The 21,326-nt window shown below is 60.4% G+C and overlaps 1 protein-coding gene across 3 annotated transcripts in view; it reads right to left on the bottom strand.

The window, feature by feature from the left end:
* Positions 1-21,326, bottom strand: part of LOC307094899 (cell migration-inducing and hyaluronan-binding protein) — a 147,790-nt gene that overhangs the window by 6,278 nt on the left and 120,186 nt on the right. For 2 of the 3 annotated variants that reach the window (XM_079764050.1, XM_079764052.1), the window contains 10 exons: positions 19,887-19,922; positions 19,658-19,813; positions 15,316-15,496; positions 12,871-13,086; positions 10,885-11,096; positions 9,473-9,658; positions 6,115-6,319; positions 5,890-5,976; positions 3,828-3,985; positions 1,214-1,314 (listed from right to left, as the gene is read on the bottom strand). In XM_079764050.1, coding sequence (XP_079620176.1) covers positions 1,214-1,314; positions 3,828-3,985; positions 5,890-5,976; positions 6,115-6,319; positions 9,473-9,658; positions 10,885-11,096; positions 12,871-13,086; positions 15,316-15,496; positions 19,658-19,813; positions 19,887-19,922 — 1,538 coding nt within the window. The remainder of the gene's footprint in view (positions 1-1,213; positions 1,315-3,827; positions 3,986-5,889; positions 5,977-6,114; positions 6,320-9,472; positions 9,659-10,884; positions 11,097-12,870; positions 13,087-15,315; positions 15,497-19,657; positions 19,814-19,886; positions 19,923-21,326) is intronic. The other variant, XM_079764051.1, reaches the window with a different exon arrangement.

Raw genomic sequence — 21,326 nt, 5'->3', positions numbered from 1 at the left:
AGGCGTGCAGGAGACAGCTGATCAATGTTTCTCTCTCATCGATGTTTCTGGCTCTCTCTCCCCCTCCCTTCCTCTCTGTAAAAAATCAATAAAATATATTTTTTTTAAAAAGAGAATGGGAGCTTTTGTTTTTTTGCGGCCACATACACTTAAACCTTATTGGGCCCGTGTTAGCCTTTGAGTGTGACATGCTTGGTTTAAGGAATACGTGGGGTCAGCGTAAAATCGTGCGGCAAGGCGCTAGGCTGAACACGACGTGTAACTATGGCGACGTTCTCACTGTTATCTGCAGTTTCCCGTCTCCCCTCGGCCCCTGGGACCCTCTGAGCGCAGCGTGCTCTTGTCCTCTGTCACGCTGACGTTTCTGCCGGCAAGCCCCTCCCCCGTGGGCTGTGCCAGGCTGCAGCGCAGAAGGGCAGGGTGACCTTGGCCAGGGCGACCTTGGAGCTCCAGGCTCTCCCGAGATGACCTCCGAGGAGCCAATGCGAGCTTTGCAAATGCAGCAGCTGCCCGAACGGGCCTGGGCCGGGATGCTGAGGGGGCAGCGGGGGTCCCAGCCACCTGAGCGGCCAAAACTGGGCGAGGTCAGACCAGCCGCTTTCTGCTGATGTTTTTTTTGAAATAAAGAGCCACTTGCTCAGTAGATGATGAGCAACGCCAACAACTTCCTTTGGGGGCTGCTCACACGTAAAGGAACGTGTCTGCCCTGGCCGGTGTTGCTCAGTGGATAGAGCGTCGGCCTGCGGACCGAAGGGTCCCGGTCAAGGGCACATACCTCAGTTGCAGGCTCCTCCCTGGCCCGGGCCCTGGTCAGGGCTCGTGCAGGAGACAACCCATCGATGTGTTTCTCTCACATCAAAGTTTCTCTCTGTCTCTCCCTCTCCCTTCCACTCTCCCTAAAACCAATGGGAAAATGTCCTCTGGTGAGGATTCACAAAAAAATAAAAAATAAAGTTAAGGCAAGTGTCTGGAAGTGGCACTGGCCCTCCAGAGGGAGCCAGGGCCAATACCAGAGGGCGCCACCGGGGGCAGCGCTGAGCCGGGGCCAGTACCAGCGGGCGCCACCGGGGGCAGCACTGCCACGGCCAGGGCATCATTCCCCAACTGGAATGAGAGGCTGTGCCAGGTTTGGGGGACGGAGCTGGTCTCAGCCTGGCAGGAGTGCCTTTGCCCCAGGCATCAGGACCCATAAAGCCCAGTCCAAACCCCTCACCTTTCAACTTGAGCCCCTTGTCCGCCCCGAGCTTCTCCAGCACGCGCGTCCACGGGCCTCTGGCGACGTACCTTCCCTTGGACGCCACGAGGACGATGGAGCTGCACGAGAAAGGGCCGATGAGAGTGTGGGCGAGCAACATAGAGCAAGGGCCCCCCGGAGGCGTGGGGGACTGTCTGTGGTGGGACCGAGGGAGCAGTGCCCAGAGGCCCGGGCAGCGGCCGTGGAAGGACAGCCCTTCCTGCCAGCTGCACTGACCGCCTCGCCCCAGGAGGTGACCCATGTCCTGGACACCCTCCCACACATCTGGCTGCAGCTGGCACCCAGGACTCGCTAAGGCTGTGCTCTGCTCCCTGCTTTACATCTGTCCCCAAAGACGAGAGGGCAGGGACCAGAGGGCACCACCGGGGGCAGCACTGAGCCAGGGCCAGTACCAGCTAGCACCACCGGGAGCAGCGCTGAGCCAGGGCCAGTACCAGAGATCACCAGTGGGGGCAGCGCTGAGCCAGGGCCAGTACCAGAGATCACCACCGGGGGCCGCACTGAGCCAGGGCCAGTACCAGAGATCATCACCGGGGGCAGCACTGAGCCAGGGCCAGTACCAGAGATCACCACCGGGGGCAGCACTGAGCCAGGGCCAGTACCAGAGATCACCACCGGGGGCAGCACTGAGCCAGGCCCAGGCATCATTCCCCCATTGGAATGCTCTCCACTCTGTTGGGACAGGGCTGGTAGGAACACGGGGCTGGAGAGAGCCTGAGCGACCACCTGCTCAGGGACTGGACCTGCCACGTGCCTGTCACCTCCCTTTCCGGTCACGTGAGCCAGCCTGACTGCTCTGTTTCACAAATGGGGAAACCAAGGCATGTGGCTACTAAGTGTGTGAGAGGACCTGCCGGTGGGCGCCCTGCTGAGGAGGGGCCGCCCCCCGCCGGCCCTGGCTGTGTTCAGGCCCCGGCCCCCGGGTGGCAGACGGCGCTGCCCACACGGAGGAAGTGAGCAGCTCCCCGGGAATAGAAACGGCAGCAGCCCAGAGGGGCCGGGAACCACAGACCGCAGGCCAGACTGGAAAATGTGCCTGGGATCCTGGCGCCTGCTGCCAGCCCCTCCCCCGGCCCTCGGGGAGCAGAGGCCGGTTCTTAACGGGCAGCGGGCCGGGCGCAGGGCATGGCGAGGGCGGGGGCTGCAGGAGGCCGGGCGGAGAGCCAGCGGCTGGCGGTGTGAGTGGGAGCATCGCAAACACACCCTAGACTTGGGCTTCGGGCTCTGGGCCCAGCAGGCTGTGTCCCCATCATTCCAGTGCAGAGGACACGCTCCAGGCCCCGGAGCTGGGCTCAGCCTTCCCGCTGGGGGGACCCCAGGAAGGCCAGGCCCTCCGGATGGGGGTCTGGGTCAGCTCATGGCAGCAGGACCCCGGGGGGACAGGGCTCTCGTGGTCCCCAGCCCCTGACAGCGGGCACACGCGGGCCCCTCAGCCTGGTATGAGCCTCTCTGTGCCCTGCACCTGTTGGCATGGACAGGCCCTCGGGGTGGGCCGAGCAGCTCCCAGGAGCCATCCTGATGCGCCAGGTGTGAGCAGCTGGGGCCTGGGGCAGTGCTGGCCCCGGGTGGGAGGGTCGGGGTGGGGCAGGAAGGCTGGGACACACACACACACACACACACACACACACACACACACACACACACACGGGGCTGCCCGGAGCAGCAGCCAAGGAAAGACAGAGTCAATGCCATGCGGACTCGGCCCCAGCTCTGGATGGCGTAATGACGTCACCAAGACAGGGACCCCAGGAAGACTGGCTGGTTTGGGGGATTGAAAAAAAAGCCAGGCCTGGCCGGTGTGGCTCAGTGGATAGAGCGTCGGCCTGTGGACTGAAGGGTCCCGGGTTCGATTCCGGTCAAGGGCATGTTCCTTGGTTGTGGGCACATCCCCAGTGGGGGGCGTGCAGGAGGCAGCTGATGGATGTTTCTCTCTCATCGATGTTTCTGACTCTCTCTCCCTCTCCCTTCCTCTCTGTAAAAAAAAAACACACAATAAAATATATATTTTTAAAAATCCATGCCCGGCTGATGTGGCTCAGTGGTTGAGCATCGACCCATGAACCAGGAGGTCACGGTTCAATTCCCGGTCAAGGGCACATGTCTGGGTTTTGGGCTCCAATCCCAGTACGGGGCATGCAGGAGGCAGCCGATCCATGATTCTCTCTCCTCATGGATGTTTCTCTCTCTCCCTCTCCCTCTCCCTCTCTGAAATCAATACAAATATATATATTTTTAAATGTTGAGCGTTCTATTCCACAGGAGACCTGCAGGGGGCGTCCCCGAGTAGCCTTTGGGGGGAAGGACTGGCTGGCGAGGCTCAGAAGCCACCAGCATGTGGATCGTATTAACGGGGTGGGAGGGATGAGATCATGCGGGGCCTGCAGGCCGAGGGCCAGGGCAGGCTTCCCACTGCTACCCGGGCAGCCGGCGGCCTGGGCCTGACCTACATTCACAGGCCTGGCTCCGCCCGGCAGCCCTGCCGCCCAGCCCTGCAGCCCAGCCCTGCGATCCCGGGCAGACCCAGCGTGCAGGCGCTGCGAGGGGTCCTGGGGGACAGGGCCCCCCCACTCACCTGTCGGGGATGGCCGCCACGTGGTTGAAGAGCTGCCAGGGGATGCCCTGCAGAACAGAGTTCCGGAAGCTCGCGTGGCTCAGCACGCGCCCCTGGCTGCTGTCAATCACCACCACCTGGATGCCCTCCTCCTGGCTGGGGAACCTCCTGCCGTCCACCTGCAGAGCAGACCCCGTGGGTGGGTGGGTGGGTGCCGGGGGGAGGCCCGGGGTCCCCCACGTGGACCCGGACACAGGGGCCCAGGCAGCTGCTCAGAGCAGACAGCCCGCTTGCATGCGTGTCTGGCGGCCTCAGCTGTGGGCTGAATGGCTCTGCCCCCCCCCACTCCACCCCCCCGGCCCTGGAAGGACCAGCGTGGAACAGGCCTTAGCAGGTGTAATGAGCGACCCGGAGGCAAGATCACCCTCGACCCAGGATGAGCCCTGGATGCAACGGTGGCGTCCACGTGGGGGAGGCCGGGCCATGGGAGATGGACACGCAGGGCGGAAGACCAGGAGAAGACCCGGGCAGAGACGGGAGGGCAGGGGAGGGAGGCAGGACTGCCGGCCGCCACCAGAGCGAGAAGAGGCCGGAACAGCCGCCTCTTTAGCCTCCTCCTCAGCCTCCTCCTCAGCCTCCTCAGCCTCATCAGCCTCCTCTTCAGCCTCCTCAGCCTCTTCAGCCTCCTCCTCAGCTTCCTCAGCCTCCTCCTCAGCCTCCTCCTCAGCCTCCTCAGCCTCCTCCTCAGCCTCCTCTGCCTCCTCCTCAGCCTCCTCAGCCTCCTCTGCCTCCTCCTCAGCCTCCTCAGCCTCCTCCTCAGCCTCTTCTGCCTCCTCCTCAGCCTCCTCAGCCTCCTCCTCAGCCTCCTCAGCGTCCTCCTCAGCTTCCTCAGCCTCCTCCTCAGCCTCCTCAGCCTCGTCCTCAGCCTCATCAGCCTCCTCCTCAGCCTCATCAGCCTCCTCAGCTTCCTCCTCAGCCTCATCAGCCTCCTCCTCCGCCTCCTCCTCAGCCTCATCAGCCTCCTCCTCCTCCTAAGCCTCCTCATCAGCCTCCTCAGCCTCCTCCTCAGCCTCCTCAGCCTCATCAGCCTCCTCAGCTTCCTCCTCACCCTCCTCAGCCTCCTCCTCAGCCTCCTCCTCCTCAGCCTCCTCCTCCTCAGCCTCTTCAGCCTCCCCCTCAGCCTCCCCAGCTTCCTCCTCCTCAGCCTCTGCCTCCTCCTCAGCCTCCTCAGCCTCCTCCTCAGCCTCCTCAGCCTCTTCAGCCTCCTCCTCAGCTTCCTCAGCCTCCTCCTCAGCCTCCTCCTCAGCCTCGTCCTCAGCCTCATCAGCCTCCTCCTCAGCCTCATCAGCCTCCTCAGCTTCCTCCTCAGCCTCATCAGCCTCCTCCTCCGCCTCCTCCTCAGCCTCATCAGCCTCCTCCTCCTCCTAAGCCTCCTCATCAGCCTCCTCAGCCTCCTCCTCAGCCTCCTCAGCCTCATCAGCCTCCTCAGCTTCCTCCTCACCCTCCTCAGCCTCCTCCTCAGCCTCCTCCTCCTCAGCCTCCTCCTCCTCAGCCTCTTCAGCCTCCCCCTCAGCCTCCTCAGCTTCCTCCTCCTCAGCCTCTGCCTCCTCCTTAGCCTCCTCAGCCTCCCGAAGGACCACCCTGCCAACACTTCCACTTTATTTGTATTTTGTTTTATTTTTTTTCATCCTCCCCTGAGGATATTTTCCCATGGATTTTTAGAGAGAGTGGAAGGGAGAGGGAGAGACAGAAACATGGACGTGAAAGAGACACATCGATGGGTTGCCTCCTGCATGCACCCCGACCAGGGCCCGGGGCCAGGGAGGAGCCAGCCACCGAGGTCCGTGCCCTCGACCGGAATCGAACTCGGGACCCCTCGGTCCGCCGGCCGGCGCGCTAACCACTGGGCAACACCGGCCGGGGCCCAACGCTCTCCCTTTGGACTTCCGGCCTCCGGGACTGAGGGGGAGGGGTCCCTGCTGTCTCTCGAGCCGCCAGTCTGTGAGGACAGCAGCCCCGAGGGAGCCCCCGCCCTGGGGGGTGGGCGGGAGAGGGGAGCCCCGCCCCCCGCGGGGTCGCCTACCTCGATGTAAGCGAGGTCACTGTGAAGGTGGAAGAAGCGCTGCTTGGAACTTTCCAGCTTCACCTCCAAGAAGTGGTCCTTTGTCTTCTGGAAAACAAACAGGCGCGGGGGGGGGGGGGGGGGGTTAGCTCCCAGGAGTCAAGTGTGGGCCCAGGGAGTGGCCATGGCCAGGCTCAAGGCCAAGGCCAAGGGGCGGGCCCGCTGCCTGGCCTGCCACTCACTCACCAGCTGCGCCCCGACCAGCTTCCTGGGCATCGGCACGTCCACCGTGGGCCTCTCGGCGAACCGGGGGTAGGCCGTGGCCGAGCAGTCGCTCACGCCCGCGTTCCGGGGGATCAGGGCCTTGATCTTGATCCTCTCGCAGCCCTTCACCGAGCAGAAGGCGAACCGCTCCCTCTCGTTCTGGGCCGTCAGCTTCAGGAACAGCAGCCTGCGCAGGGGGGTTCAGGGGGGGGGGGGAGGGCAAGGGGTCAGCACCACCCGGGGCAGCGCCCCTGAGGGCCAGCCGGCCGGGCCCCTGAACAGGACACTCATTCATGCGGGGACACAGCTAACACGACCCAAGGGCGGGTGACCTTGAAAACCAGGGGTGAATCAGGGTGTGAAATGTGTTTGGACTCCCCCTTTCAGCCTGTTTACTTTTAAAAAAAAACATGTTTTTATTTTGATTTTGGAGAGAGAGAGAGAGAGAGAGAGAAATACTGATGTGAAAGAGAAACATGGATCGGCTGCCTCCTGCATGCCCCCTACTGGGGATGGAGCCCACAACCCGGGCATGTGCCCTGACTGGGAATCGAACCCTGACCTCCTGGTTCATAGGTCAATGCTCAACCACTGAGCCACACCGGCCAGGGCTAGCCTGTTGACTTTTATTTTATTTTTTTCTTCTTTTTAAAAAAATATGTTTTATTGATTTTTTAAAATATATTTTATTGAGTTTTTACAGAGAGGAAGAGAGAGGGATAGAGAGTTAGAAACATCGATGAGAGAGAAACATCTATCAGCTGCCTCCTGCACACCCCCCACTGGGGATGTGCCCGCAACCAAGGTACATGCCCTTGACCGGAATCGAACCTGGGACCCTTGAGTCTGCAGGCCGACGCTCTATCCACTGAGTCAAACTGGCCAGGGCTATTTTTTTTCTTCTTAAAATATATTTTTATTGATTTCAGAGAGGAAGGGTGAGGGAGAGAGAGAAACATCCATGATGAGAGAGAACCATGGATCGGCTGCCTCCCGCACGCCCCTCACTGGGGACCGAGCCCGCAACCCTGGCATGTGCCCTGACTGGGAATCGAACCCAGGACCCTTCAGTCCACAGGCCGATGCTCTATCCACTGGGCAACACCGGCCGGGGCTAGCCTGTGTACTTTTATTTATTTATTTTTTTAGCCTATTTACTTTTATTTTACCCCCAATGATAGTGTCCTGGCCAATAGAAGAGAAGACAGGTGCTGCGAGCCTGAGTAAGAAACAAGAAATGTATAAAAGGCACAAGGAGAATGAAAAACAGCCCGAAGATTTCAGAAAGCCCCAGAGGTTGGGCTTCTGTACAGGAAATATACACGGAGTGGCCAGATGATGATGATCTCTGAACGCATAATCATCTGGCCACTCAGTGTATATCCTATAGAATAAAAGGCTGATATGCAAATTGTCCCCTCGACCAGGAGTTCCACCAGCAGGCAGGCCGGCCAACGGCCCATGTCCCCTCCCCCTGGACAGGCTGGCCGGACCCCACCCATGCACGAATTCATGCACCTAATATATATTCAGGCCTCTAATATATATATATACTGAGTGGCCAGATTATTATGCGTTCAGAGATCATCATAATCTGGCCACTCAGTGTATTTCGCCAATGACACAGCCAATGAGGGGTCGATACCTAAAATATATAAAGAACTCATACAACTGGATACCCAAACAGCAAACAATCCGATTAAAACATGGGCAGAGGCCCTGGCTGGTGTGGCTCAGTGGATAGAGCGTCGGCCTGCGGACTGAAGGGTCCCGGGTTCGGTTCCGGTCAAGGGCATGTACCTTGGTTGCGGGCACATCCCCAGTAGGGGGCGTGCAGGAGGCAGCTGATGGATGTTTCTCTCTCATCGATGTTTCTAACTCCCTCTCCCTCTCCCTTCCTCTCGGTAAAAAATCAATAAAATATATATTTTTTAAAAAACGGGCAGAGGAGCTGAATAGACAGATGGCCAATCGGCATATGAAAAGATGCTCAGTGTCACCCATCATCAGGGACATGGAAATGAACACCATAATGAGGTGCCATCTCACACCTGTCAGAATGGCTATCTATCATCAACACATCAACACACGACAAGTGCTGGCGAGGAGGCGGAGAAAAAGGAACCCTCGTGCCCTGCTGGTGGGAAGGCAGACGGGTGCAGCCGCTGTGGAGAACGGTATGGAGTTTCCTCAAAAAACTAAACATGGAACTCCCATTGGACCCAGGGACCCCACTCCTAGGAATCTATCCCAAGAAACCAGAAACACCCATCAGAAAGGACATATGCACCCCTATGTTCACAGCAGCACCATTCACCATAGCTAAGATTTGGAAACAGCCTAAGTGCCCGTGGATGGACGCGCGGGCCGGGAAGTCGGGGTGCCTGCACGCGATGGCGTACGACGCAGCCACGGGAGAGAACGACAGCTTCCCGTGCGCGAGATGGATGGGCCGAGAAGGCGTCATGTGAATTGGGAAACGTCAGAGAAAGTCGCAGGTGGGATCTGAACACCAACATACATGAACCAGTGGCCCGGCCGGCGTGGCTCCGTGGTGGAGCGTCGACCTAGGAACCAGGAGGTCACAGGTTCGATTCCCGGTCAGGGCACATGCCTGGGTTGCGGGCTCCATCCCTGGCGTGCAGGAGGCAGCCGATCCGTGATTCTCTCTCATCATTGATGTTTTTTTTCTCTCTCTCTCCCTTCCTCTCGGAAACCAAAAAAAATATGTAAAGCAAAACAAACAACCAACAAAAAAGACAAAATAGCCCTGGCTGGTGTGGCTCACTGGATAGAGCGTCGGCCCGTGGACTGAAGGGTCCCAGGTTCGATTCCAGCCGAGGGCACATGCCTGGATTGTGGGCTCGATTCCCAGTAGGGGGCCTGCAGGAGGCAGCTGATCTATGATTCTCTCTCATCATGGATGTTTCTATCTCTCTCTCCCTCTCCTTTGCTCTTGAAAAAAACTCAGTAAAAAATAGATATAAATATAAAAAAGACAAAATAACTGAATAAATGCAAGAGAAACAGACTTCTAGAAGGGACTGAGCCTCCCTCGCTCCCAGGCCTGGCTGTGCACAGCGTCATCCTGTAGCCAAGTGCTGGCGTCCTTGGGGAGCCAGGCTGTCTGCACAGGGGAGGGGCGGGGAGCCCCCTCATCTCCCCTCCTCTCTCCATTAACTAGAACCCGCTTCGGGCACAGCTGTCTCTTCCGCCACAGCCTCGCGGATGGCACCAGCAGCCGCAGATCGGAGAGGCCCTGGGAGAGGACCCCCGGCCCTGAGCGCACCCACCGGCCAGGCCACGGGAGGTCCCCGGACGCGCCCCGCGGGCTCCTCACCCCGAGGCCTCGTCCCAGTAGTAGTGGCTGCGGCCGGGCACGCCCTGCTCCAGCTTGTCCATCTGCAGGGTCCGCACGAAGGTGCCCGTCTTGGTGGTCTGCTTCCGCAGGCGGTTGTGGACGTCCGAGAGGATGGAGAAGGTGGTGCCGCGCGGGTAGCAGAGCCCCACGCGGATCCAGTCGCCCCTGGCAACGGAGGCAGCGTTAGGGTACCCACCCGCCCGTCGGGCACCTCTGGGACCGGGAGAACCCCCAGCCGGGCCGCCCCCCTTTCTGGGGTGGGGGTTTGGGGGCGCATGTGCTGCTGTCACGACTGAGTCCCAGGAGAGGGTGTCTCCAGGGCCCACAGCGGGCTCCCCCCCCGCCCCGGAGCCGGCTGGAAAGACACGCTCTCCACGGGTGTCAGTCCAGGGGGAGGCCCTGGGTCCCCCCCTTCCCGGCCCAGCCTGACCGCAGGGCCATGGCATGGCTTTGGGGCTCGTTTCCCGCGTCCGATAAATAAATGTCTGCCTCACAGGAATGCCGCATAGAAGCCACTCGGACGCAAATACACACGCAAAGCCCCATCCCGGACCCCCCCCGCCCCCCCAATCGGCCCCGGGGCCCGCAGAACCCCTTTTCCCCTCCGTGTGAAACGTGACGTCCTGGCCAGGCATGTGTCTGCGTTACACGGAGCGCTGCCAGGCGGGGTCCTGGCAAAGAGCCTGTCACACGTGACCTCCCTGGGCCTCCCTGCACCCTGGGGGTGTCTCTGACTCCGCCTCCCAGACAAAGGGACTGGGGTTCCCAGGGTCGGACGCCCGGCCTGAAGTCACACACACACACCCCGCCCCCCAGCTAGGACTGGGCCAGGTCTCCAGGCTGAACTGCTGGGTGACAACAGCCCCCTGGTGCTCCCCTGCAGGGGGCATGGCCTGCTCTAGGCCCTGCAGGGGGCGTGGCTTCCAGAGGCCTTGCAGGGGGCGTGGCCAGGTTGAGGCCCTGCAGGGGGCGTGGCCTGCTCTAGGCCCTGCAGAGGGCGTGGCTTCCAGAGGCCCTGCAGGGGGCTGACTGCCTGAGGCCCGGCAGGGGGCGTGGCTTCCTGAGGCCTTGCAGGGGGCTGACTGCTTGAGGCCCTGCAGGGGGCGTGGCCAGGCTGAGGCCCTGTAGGGGGCGTGGCCAGGCTGAGGCCCTGCAGGGGGCGTGGCCAGGCTGAGGCCCTGTAGGGGGCGTGGCCAGGCTGAGGCCCTGCAGGGGGCGTGGCCAGGCTGAGGCCCTGTAGGGGGCGTGGCCAGGCTGAGGCCCTGCAGGGGGCGTGGCTTCCTGAGGCCCTGCAGGGGGCGTGGCCAGGCTGAGGCCCTGCAGGGGGCGTGGCTTCCAGAGTCCCCGCAGGCTCTGTCCAGTCTCCCTGCTCCGGGCCCGGCCCCACTCACTTGTTGAAGTTGATGAGCCAGATGGTGAGCTCGGCGGGCGCCGTGTGGTCCCAGTGGATGGTGTAGCCCTTCCGCAGCGTGACCACCGGCTGGTACTGCTGGTAGTGGGTGCTCCTGGTCAGCGCCCCCTCCAGGAAGAGCGGGTGCCCGGGGAAGTCATTCTTGACGATCTTCATGCGCAGGTTGCTGGTCTTCTGGACCTGGATGTACATCTTTAGGACCCGGGAAGGAAGCGCACAACAGGGCGGTTACCAGGGACCATTCCAGGGGCGTCTGGGTAGCATCTGCCCGCGGCCCTGCTTCGCAGACCCAGAGGAAGGGAAGGCCAAATAAGGGGTCCCCTCTCCACGCAGCCCACGCCTTGTGCATCCTCAAAAAGGGCCGTGCTGCCCGGCCGGCGTGGCTCAGTGGCTGAGCATCAACCTAGGACCCAGGAGGTCACGGTTTGATTCCCGGTCAAGGGCACATGCCCGGGTTGCGGGCTCCATCCCCAGTAGGGGGCGTGCAGGAGGCCCCTGATCCAGGATTCCTTCTCATCGTTAATGTTTCTTTCTCTCTCCTTCTCCCTTCCTCTCTGAAATCAATAAAAACATACACGGAGTAGCCAGATGATGATAATCTCTGAACGCATACTAATCTGGCCACTCAGTGTGTGTGTGTGTATATATATTAGAGGCCCGGTGCATGAATTTGTGCATGGGTGGGGTCCGGCCAGCCTGGCCAGGGGGAGGGGACATGGGTGGTTGGCTGGCCTGCCTGCTGGTCAAACTCCTGGTCGAGGGGACAATTTGCATATTAGCCTTTTATTCTATAGGATAGACACTGAGTGGCCAGGTTATTATGCGTTCAGAGATCATCATCATCTGGCCACTCAGTGTGTATTTTTTTAGAAGGGCTGTGTTCAGGAGCACCAGTGGGAACTTGGGAGCAGTTCGCTTCATAGGCAGATGGCAAATTTGTGGGAAAGGAGGAGGAAGGGCCCTAACCGGTGTGGCTAAGTGGATAGAGCACCGGCCTGCGGACTGAAGGGTCCTGGGTTCGATTCCGGTCAGGGGTATGTACCTTGGTTGCGGGCACGTCCCCAGTGGGGGGTGTGCAGGAGGCAGCTGATGGATGTTTCTCTCTCATCGATGTTTCCAACTCTCTATCCCTCTCCCTTCCTCTCTGTAAAAAATCAATAAAATATATTTAAAAAAAAAAAAAAAAAGGAGGAGGAAGGGAGAGAGCATGTCAGAGACCCCCGTGGGCCGTCGCCCTGCCAGCATTTGGGGGAGGGCCCAGGGCAGCTGCCGTGTCCTCTCTGCTCTGTGTCCCGCCCCCACGGCCAGTCCGCGGGGCCGCCACTGCGCACGGGGCAGGTGAGTGGCATCTCGTTTTCAGAGAAAAGCAGGAAAAGCAGGACTGTCAGCGCTTGAGGCCCAGGGAGCACAGAGCCCGGGGCCCCGGGCCTCCGTGGGAGGCATGGGTTTGCCGTGCTGCGTGATCACAAGGTGACAGCCCTCCACCGCGGCCGAGGGAACAGGCGCCGTGAGCGGGAGCCAGGCCTGACCCGCCCACTGGACCTCAGCGCGTCCCGCGTACAAAGTGTTTCCATTCTGGGTTTTTAAAAACGCTTGCTGAGCCCTGGCCGGTGTGGCTCAGTGGATAGAGCGTCGGCCTGCGGACTGGAGGGTCCCGGGTTCGATTCCCGGTCAGGGCACATGCCCGGGTTGTGGGCTCGATCCCCAGTGCGGGGGGCGCGCAGGAGGCAGCCGATCCGTGATCCTCTCTCATCATGGATGTTTCTATCTCTCTCTCCCTCTCCCTTCCTCTCTGAAGTCAATAAAAATGTGTTAAAACAAACAAACAAACTTGCCCTGGGTGAGGAGGAAAAGGAGGAGGAAGGAAGGAGGGAGGACGAGGAGCCTGTGGCCTCAGGCCTGGCACAGAGCCCAGCGTGGGCGAGCCGGCCCGTGCCCCCCGTGCATGCCCCCCGTGCGTGCCCACCTGGGCGTAGCGCCCGCTGCAGATGGCCCCCCGCCAGTCGGGGACGTCGATGCAGTCAGGGTGCCGCAGCAGCCAGTTGTCGGCCTTGGTGAGGTAGGAGCCGGGGTACTCGGACACAGAGCCGTCCACGTCGTGGAACACCGATGTCTTGTCGCCGTCCATGTCCAGCTGGTTGAACCAGGGCCCGGGCTCCCCGAAGAACACTCTGGAAGTAATCTGCACGGAGCAGGGCCCGGGCGTCAGGGGGCGGAGCCCAGGGGAACTGCAGCGGGCCATGGGGACCACGGCCGGACCTCGCCACACCGCAACCCCCACACCCAGCCTTGTGGCCTCTGCTCATGGGGGGGTGGCTGCTGTGGGGGACCTGTGGGGGCGCTGGTCCCCGCTCGCAAGGCTGCAGAGCTGGGTGGGGACACAGGGGCATGCGTGTGTGTGCGTGTATGTGCGTGTGTGTATGTGTGTGCGTGTGCGTGTGTGTATGTGTGTGTGTGTGTATACACTGAGGGGCCAGATTATGATGATCTCCGAACACATAATAATCTGGCCACTCAGTGTATGTATGTATGTGTATGTATGTATGTATGTGTGTATATATATATATATATATATATATATATATATATATATATATCTTACCTAATAAAAGAGAAACATGCAAATTAACCATCACTCCGCCACACCCACAGCCAATTAGAGTGGGTATGCAAATTAACCCAACAAATATGGAGGTTCATTTGCATAGGCAGGCACGGAGCGGAGTGAAGCCTGCTATGAGGGGAAGGGGGGCGGCGGACGGAGCTACAGGAGTGGTGCTGCAGACAGAAGCGAGGAGGTGCCGGCTCCCAGGCGGCCAGGGAGCGGGGACGTGCCGGCTCCCGGACGGCTGGGAGTGAAGCCAGGAGAAGGAAGGCCTATTCTTGCACAAATATCATGCAACGGGCCTCTAGTATATATCTATTAGAGGCCTGGTGCATGAATTCGTGCATGGGTGGGGTCCGGCCAGCCTGGCCAGGGGGAGAGGACATGGGCGGTTGGCCGGCCTGCCTGCTGGTTGAACTCCTGGTCGAGGGTACCATTTGCATATTAGCCTTTTATTATATAGGATATACACTGAGTGGCCAGACTATTATGCGTTCGGAGATCATCATCATCTGGCCACTCAGTGTGTGTGTGTGTGTGAGCGTGTGTGTGAATGAGGCGGAGGCAGCAGAGAATGTTTGCACGAGGAGGGTGTGTGCACCCGCGTGGGCGGGGAGGGGGCAGTCTCTCCACGCGGGCCCCTGGAGAGTCCCATGACTGGCCTCTTTGGGGACCGAGCGGCCTGAGTAAAGGAATTAGCTAACTCGAGTCTGACACCTTTTCCCGCCGCCTGCCCCGAGCGGGCCGACAGGCAGAGGGCAGGAGCGGAGGGGGGAGGGGGAGGGGGAGGGGAGGCCTGGGAAATCCATCACCAGAGAGAACGCCCGCCCCGGGAGGCCCGGCCCTGCCTAGTCCCCGGGGGCACGTGGCCCCGCCTGACTCAGCACAGGCCTCTCCTTGGCTGTCTGCTCCCAGGGAGCGACTGAAGACAGCAGCCTCAGCAAAGACCCCTCAGACACTGCAGGTTTGTACATTAACTGCCCGCCCGGCGGCGTGGCTCAGGGGCTGAGCGTCGACCTAGGAACCAGGAGGTCAGGGTTCGATTCCCGGTCGGGGCACATGCCCGGGTTGCGGGCTCCATCCCCAGTGCGGGGCCTGCAGGAGGCAGCCGATCGGTGATTCTCTCTCCTCATGGATGTGTGTGTGTCTCCCTCTCCCTTCCTCTCTGAAATCAATAAAAATATACACTGAGTGGCCAGATTATGATGATCTCTGAACGCATAGTAATCTGGCCACTCAGTGTGTGTGTGTGTGTATTAGAGGCCCGGTGCATGAATTCGTGCATGGGTGGGGTCTGGCCAGCCTGGCCAGGGGGAGGGGACATGGGCGGTTGGCCGGCCTGCCTGATGGTCGATCTCCTGGTCGAGGGGGACCATTTGCATATCAGCCTTTTATGATATAGGATCTACACCGAGTGGCCAGATTATTATGCACTCAGAGATCATCATCATCTGGCCACTCCGTGTATTTAAAAAATTAAATAAAATTAAGCGAACTGTGCCATCTCAGGCGGCCCAGTCACGGGACTCACAGGTCAAAGCCCGGCGCCCGGAGGAGCAGCCTCAGACGCTGGCGCCCAGCACGCGGCTCCCGCTGAGGGCCCCGGGCCTCGGGCAGGGCGAGGGCAGGCAGGCACCAACCCCAGCCTGACCTGCAGGCACCCCACGCCTGTACTTTTCCAGTTTGGACGCAGCCAGAACTGGGCTGCAGTCCAGGCTGCTCAGAGGAGGCGGAAGCCCAAGCCCGGCTCCCGGGGCCCGGTGAGTCACCGCCCGGGTCTGGGTCCCCGGCAGGCACCCCACTCACCGGGACGTCCTCGAAGGTGATGTTGGTCACGTTGTTGTGGGGGCAGCTCTGCCAGGCGTTGTTCAGGCGGAAGGCCAGGGCGCTGGTGTGCCGGCCCTCCAGCGCCGCGAACTTGCGGAAGGTGCAGTTCTGGATGTTGATGGGGCCGTCGTAAAACTGGATCCCCCGGATGGGGAAGTTCCTGCGGAGTCGGGCGAGTCAGCGTCAGGTGCATCGCCGGGTCTGCCCCCTCGTGGGTGCCAACAGGGACCTTCCGGACAAACAAGGCCTGACCCGCCCCCCCCCCCCCCGCCCCCAGCAACTCCCCCTGCATAGCACACGGCTGGCTCATTCGTTAGCTCACTGGAAAAGCATTCAGGGATATAGTGTCAATCTATGATGGCTGGATGATGGCTGGATGATGGGTGATAGATGGATGATAGATGGATGATGGCTGGATGATGGCTGGATGATGGATGATGGATGGATGGATGGATGATGGATGGGTGGATGGATGGATGGTGGATGGATGGATGATGGGTGGATGGATGACGGATGGTGGATGGTGGATGATGGATGGATGATGGATGATGGATGGTGTATGGATGATAGATGGATGATGGATGATGGATTGTGGATGGATGGTGGATGGATGATGGGTGGATGGATGACGGATGGTGGATGGTGGATGATGGATGGATGATGGATGATGGATGGTGGATGGATGATAGATGGATGATGGATGATGGATGACGGATGATGGATGGTGGATGGTGGATGATGGATGGTGTATGGATGGTAGATGTATGACGGATGGTGGATGGTGGATGGTGGATGATGGATGATGGATGGATGATGGATGATGGATGACGGATGGTGGATGGTGGATGGTGGATGATGGATGATGGATGGATGATGGATGGTGGATGGTGGATGGATGACGGATGGTGGATGGTGGATGGTGGATGATGGATGGATGATAGATGGATGATGGATGGATGATGGATGGATAATGGATGGTGTATGGATGGTAGATGTATGACAGATGGTGGATGGTGGATGGTGGATGGTAGATGGTGGATGATGGATGATGGATGGATGATGGATGGATGATGGATGGTGGATGGTGGATGGATGACGGATGGTGGATGGATGACGGATGGTGGATGGTGGATGGTGGATGGTGGATGGATGACAGATGGTGGATGGTGGATGGTAGATGGTGGATGATGGATGATGGATGGATGATGGATGGATGATGGATGGTGGATGGTGGATGGATGACGGATGGTGGATGGTGGATGGTGGATGGTGGATGGTGGATGGATGACGGATGGTGGATGGTGGATGGTGGATGGTGGATGGATGACAGATGGTGGATGGTGGATGGTAGATGGTGGATGATGGATGATGGATGGATGATGGATGGATGATGGATGGTGGATGGTGGATGGATGACGGATGGTGGATGGTGGATGGTGGATGGTGGATGGTGGATGGATGACGGATGGTGGATGGTGGATGGTGGATGGTGGATGGATGACAGATGGTGGATGATGGATGATGGATGGATGATGGATGGATGGTGGATGGTGGATGGATGACGGATGGTGGATGGTGGATGGTGGATGATGGATGGTGTATGGATGATGGATGGATGATGGATGGTGGATGGTGGATGGATGTATGGACCGTGACTGGGACATTTTGCCTCGAGCCCAGCAGGGGGCAGGGGGCAGAGACCCTCTCCATGTGCCTCGGGCTCCTGAGCCAGGGGGTTGGGAGGGGCGGCAAGGGCCTACGAGGGACCACGGGGCTTTCCGGTGGCCCCAAATCTAGGCTTGCTCATTCTCCAGGCCCCGCATTTCTGCTTTTACTGGCATCTCCACCCCGGGCCGGGGCCCTCTCCTTCCACCCCACGCGGACAAGAGAAAGGGCAGGAAGATGAACAAGAACACGGACGTGAATGTCTGGGGGAGAGGCCACACCCGGCCGTCCCCCGTCACCACACGGGCCCCTCCGTGCAGACACGGCTCCCGGGGACGCTGCGTCACGCGGGCTTGGCGAGGTGGCGTCAGCGGACACCAGGGACCTCGGCCTCTCTGTATTGTTTTATTAGCGGCCCACGAACGTCACGATGGTGAGTCCTGACGGCCGGGGGCGGCCCCGGGCACATGTCCATGGAATGCATTTCCGGACAGCCCACTCTCCCGGGCTCTGTGGTTACACCTCAGACCCCAGCCGGGCCCAGACAGGACGAATCAGCCGTGATCCGGGCTGCTCGGCCCGGGTTCCGGCTCTGAGTGCAGCTGGAGGCCCTGCCCCGGGGCCCCCAGAGGAGCCAGGTGTTTAATCTAACGCCCCGCACAGCTGGGAACCGCTGGTGCTCCCGGGCCGGGAGCGGGACCCTCAGCAGAGAGCCGGCCGGGCAGACCCAGAGCGGCTCGTAAAACAGCTGAGCGAGGCCACCCCGTGGAGGCGCGCGGCAGCTCGCCCCGAGACTGTGGTTCTGTCTGCAAGATCTTTCCTTTCCTTTTTTTAAAAATAGATTTTTATTGATGTCAGAGAGGAAGGGAGGGGGAGAGAGAGAGAAACATCCATGATGAGAGAGAATCACCGATCAGCTGCCTCCTGCACGCCCTCCACTGGGGATGGAGCCCGCAACCCAGGCATGTGCCCTGACCGGGAATCGAACCCTAACCTCCTGGTTCCTAGGTCAACGCTCAACCACGGAGCCACGCCAGCCGGGCTGCAAAATCTTTTCTTTTTATTTCTTTATATTTTTAAATATATTTTACTGATTTTTTACAGAGAGGAAGGGAGAGGGATAGAGAGTTAGAAACATCGATGAGAGAGAAACATCCATCAGCTGCCTCCTGCACACCCCCCACTGGGGATGTGCCCGCAACCAAGGTCCATGCCCTTGACTGGAATCGAACCCGGGACCCTTCAGTCCGCAGGCCGACGCTCTACCCACTGAGCAACACCGGCCAGGGCTGCAAATTCTTTCCAAGCACACACATGCCCCCGGGTGGGGTGGGAGGTTAGACCTGGGCCTTGCACGCAGGGCCCGGGACCCTGCAGGCCGCCCTGCCGTTCTGCCGTGGGACAAGCCGGATGCTAGAAAATTCTTTTGGGCACCAAGCCGCTCCCTCTCACCCGCAGGGCCCACGAGGGTGGGTCTCGTGCGTGCAGCCAGGCCGCCCTGAGAACATCGTCCCGAGTGGGGTCCCACCTGCGGGGGGAACCCCATCTGCTGTGACGCGGGGTGAGTTGGGTTACCTCCTGCTCCTCCCTCATGTGCACTGGGGCCTCTCTCTCTCTCTCTCTCTCCCTCTCTCCCTCTCTCTCTCCCTCTCCCTCTCTCCACCCTCAGAAGGGCATGACCTGCTCCCGTGGGCACATCTCAGAAGACAAGGAACCCTCGCTGATCCTGACGTCCAATTCCCATCTATGTCCCTGGCCGGTGTGGCTCAGTGGATAGAGCGTCGGCCTGCGGACTGGAGGGTCCCGGGTTTGATTCCGGTCAAGGGCACATGCCTGGGTTGCAGGCTCCGTCCCCAGTAGGGGGCATGCAGGAGGCAGCCGATCCATGACTCTCTCTCATCATTGATGTTTCTCTCTATCTCTCTTCCTTCCTCTCTAAAATCAATAAAAAAATATTTTAAAAAATTCATATCAATGTCCCTAGCAGGAGTGGTTCAGTGGATAGAGAGTCAGCCTGCGGACTGAAGGGTCCCAGGTTCGATTCCCGGTCAGGGCACACACCCGGGTTGCAGGCTTGATCCCCCCCAGTAGGGGGTGTGCAGGAGGCAGCCGATCCGTGATTCTCATCATTGATGTTTCTCTCTATCTCTCTCCCTTCCTCTCTGAAATCAATTAAAAAAATATTTTAAAAATTCATATCAATGTCCCTAGCAGGTGTGGCTCAGCGAATAGAGCGTCGGCCTGCGGACTGGACGGTCCCGGGTTCGATTCCCCCTCAGGGCACATGCCCAGGTTGCGGGCTCGATCCCCCAGTGTGGGGCGTGCAGGAGGCAGCCGATCAGTGATTCTCTCTCATCATGGATGTTTCTCTCTCTCTCTCCCTCTCCCTTCCTCTCTGAAATTAATTTAAAAAATTTTTTTAAAAAATTCCTATCAACACAGCCCAGAGCCACGCCGCCCGGCTGACTGCCCCTCAGCAGTCCTGTCTCCCCTCTCACTTCTGCGTCCCACCCACCCGTGTCAGCGACGTCTCTGCCCCACGGCCCGGCGTCCCCAGGTGCTCACCAGGCAGGACCCACTAACACGCCCACCCCTCCCTCCCGGCGCTCAGGGTCAGCCACGCGCAACGAGGCGGCCGCCGTGCGCGCAAACCTACTGGCCGATGGGCAGGGTCCTCCCGCCCTGGTCCAGGCCGCCGGGGCCCCAGATCCTGCTGTCCATCATCTTGGTCCCCACGTTGCCGCTCTCGCCCACGAACAGGCTGTTCTTGATCTCCTGCTTGGAGCCGTCGTCGTACGGGAAGGTCCCGCCGCTGCGGGAGAGGTGAGGGGTGAGGAGGCCGCAGGCAGCTTCCCAGGGGGCCCGGGGCCGGGGCAGGTGCTTACCTGGCCAAGGTCAGGCCGATGCCATTGTCAGCGAACCTGGGGAGGGAAACAGACAGTCAGAGCGCGCTCTGGGCCGGAGCCGCACACGGAGGGACCCCCCTCGCCCCGACCCGGGCCCTGGAGCCACTGCAGCCACTGTGTGTGTGTGTGTGTGGGGTGGGGGGGTCTGGACCTGAGCATGGGGTTCCCTGAGGAGCTGGAATAGCTCAGGCCCCTCCCACTCAGCCTGGCTCCAAAGAGAGAGTGACAGCGGTGTGTCTTGGCGTCAGCCGGGGGAAGCTGGGCGCCCGGGCCTGCGTCTCCAGCCCTCCCTGGCTGGTGGCGGCTCCCCCAGGGCGCGTGCAGGAGGGCCAGGCTCCTCGCCAGATCTGGATAGGGGTGCAGGCCCTTCCCGGCTTCTCCTTGTCCCTGCACCCCCAGCGCTCGGCCTGCAGTCCCCCTCCTCCTCCTGCTCCTCCTCCTCCTCCTCCTCCTCCTCCTCCTCTTCTTCCTCCCCCTCCCCCTCCTCCTCCTTCTCCTCCCCCTCCTCCTCCACCTCCACCTCCTCTTCCCCCTCCTCCTCCTCCTTCCCCTCCTCCCCCTCCCCCTCCCCCCTTCTCCTCCCCTCCCCCTCCCCCTTCTTCTCCCCTCCCCCCCTCCTCCTCCTCCTCCTCCCCCCTCCCCCCCTCCTCCCCCCTCTCCTCCACCTCCTCTTCCCCCTCCTCCCCCTCTTCCCCCTCCTCCTCCTCCTCTTCCTCCTCCTCCTCCTCCTCCTCCTCCTCCTCCTCCTCCTCTTGTTCCGCTTCCCGCCTGATTTTCCCAAGCCTGGGCTCTGTCCACTTCCTCTCCCTCCCTCGCCCCGTTAGGGCTCCTCGTCGGGGTCACAACGGAGCGGAGCGGCACGTGTCTGTCCTGGGAGGCTGTCCCTGGGTCCGGTCCTGCGTGGGCTGGACGCTCTCCACGGGACCTCGCCCCGCAGGTCGCTCCTCATCGGCCTCCGGGGCCGGGGAGCTGCGATTTCGGGTCCCAGGTCAGCGCTTCCTAGTTTAGGGAAATTCGCTGAGCCGAGCCTGGGGGCCCTCTCTGAAATAAAGGCGGCAAGCTCTACCTTTTGGGATTCAGCGTAAGAAAGGCAGGCCACCGAGGACACAGCACACAGTGGGTGCCTTTGAGAGTCAGTGTAAGAAAGGAAGGCCACTGAGGACACAGCACACAGTAGGTGCCTTTGAGAGTCAGTGTAAGAAAGGCAGGCCACCGAGGACGCAGCACACAGTGGGTGCCTTTGAGAGGGTAAACAATGAAGGCCACTGAGAATGGAGCACATAGTGGGTGCCTTTGAGAGTCAGTGTAAGAAAGGCAGGCCACCGAGGATGCAGCACACAGTGGGTGCCTTTGAGAGGGTAAACAACGAAGGCCACTGAGAATGGAGCACATAGTGGGTGCCTTTGAGAGTCAGTGTAA

This window comes from Cnephaeus nilssonii (genome assembly GCF_951640355.1).
Source record: "Cnephaeus nilssonii genome assembly, chromosome: 24".
NCBI lineage: Eukaryota > Metazoa > Chordata > Mammalia > Chiroptera > Vespertilionidae > Cnephaeus > Cnephaeus nilssonii.
This window is presented reverse-complemented; position numbering and strand designations above follow the sequence as displayed.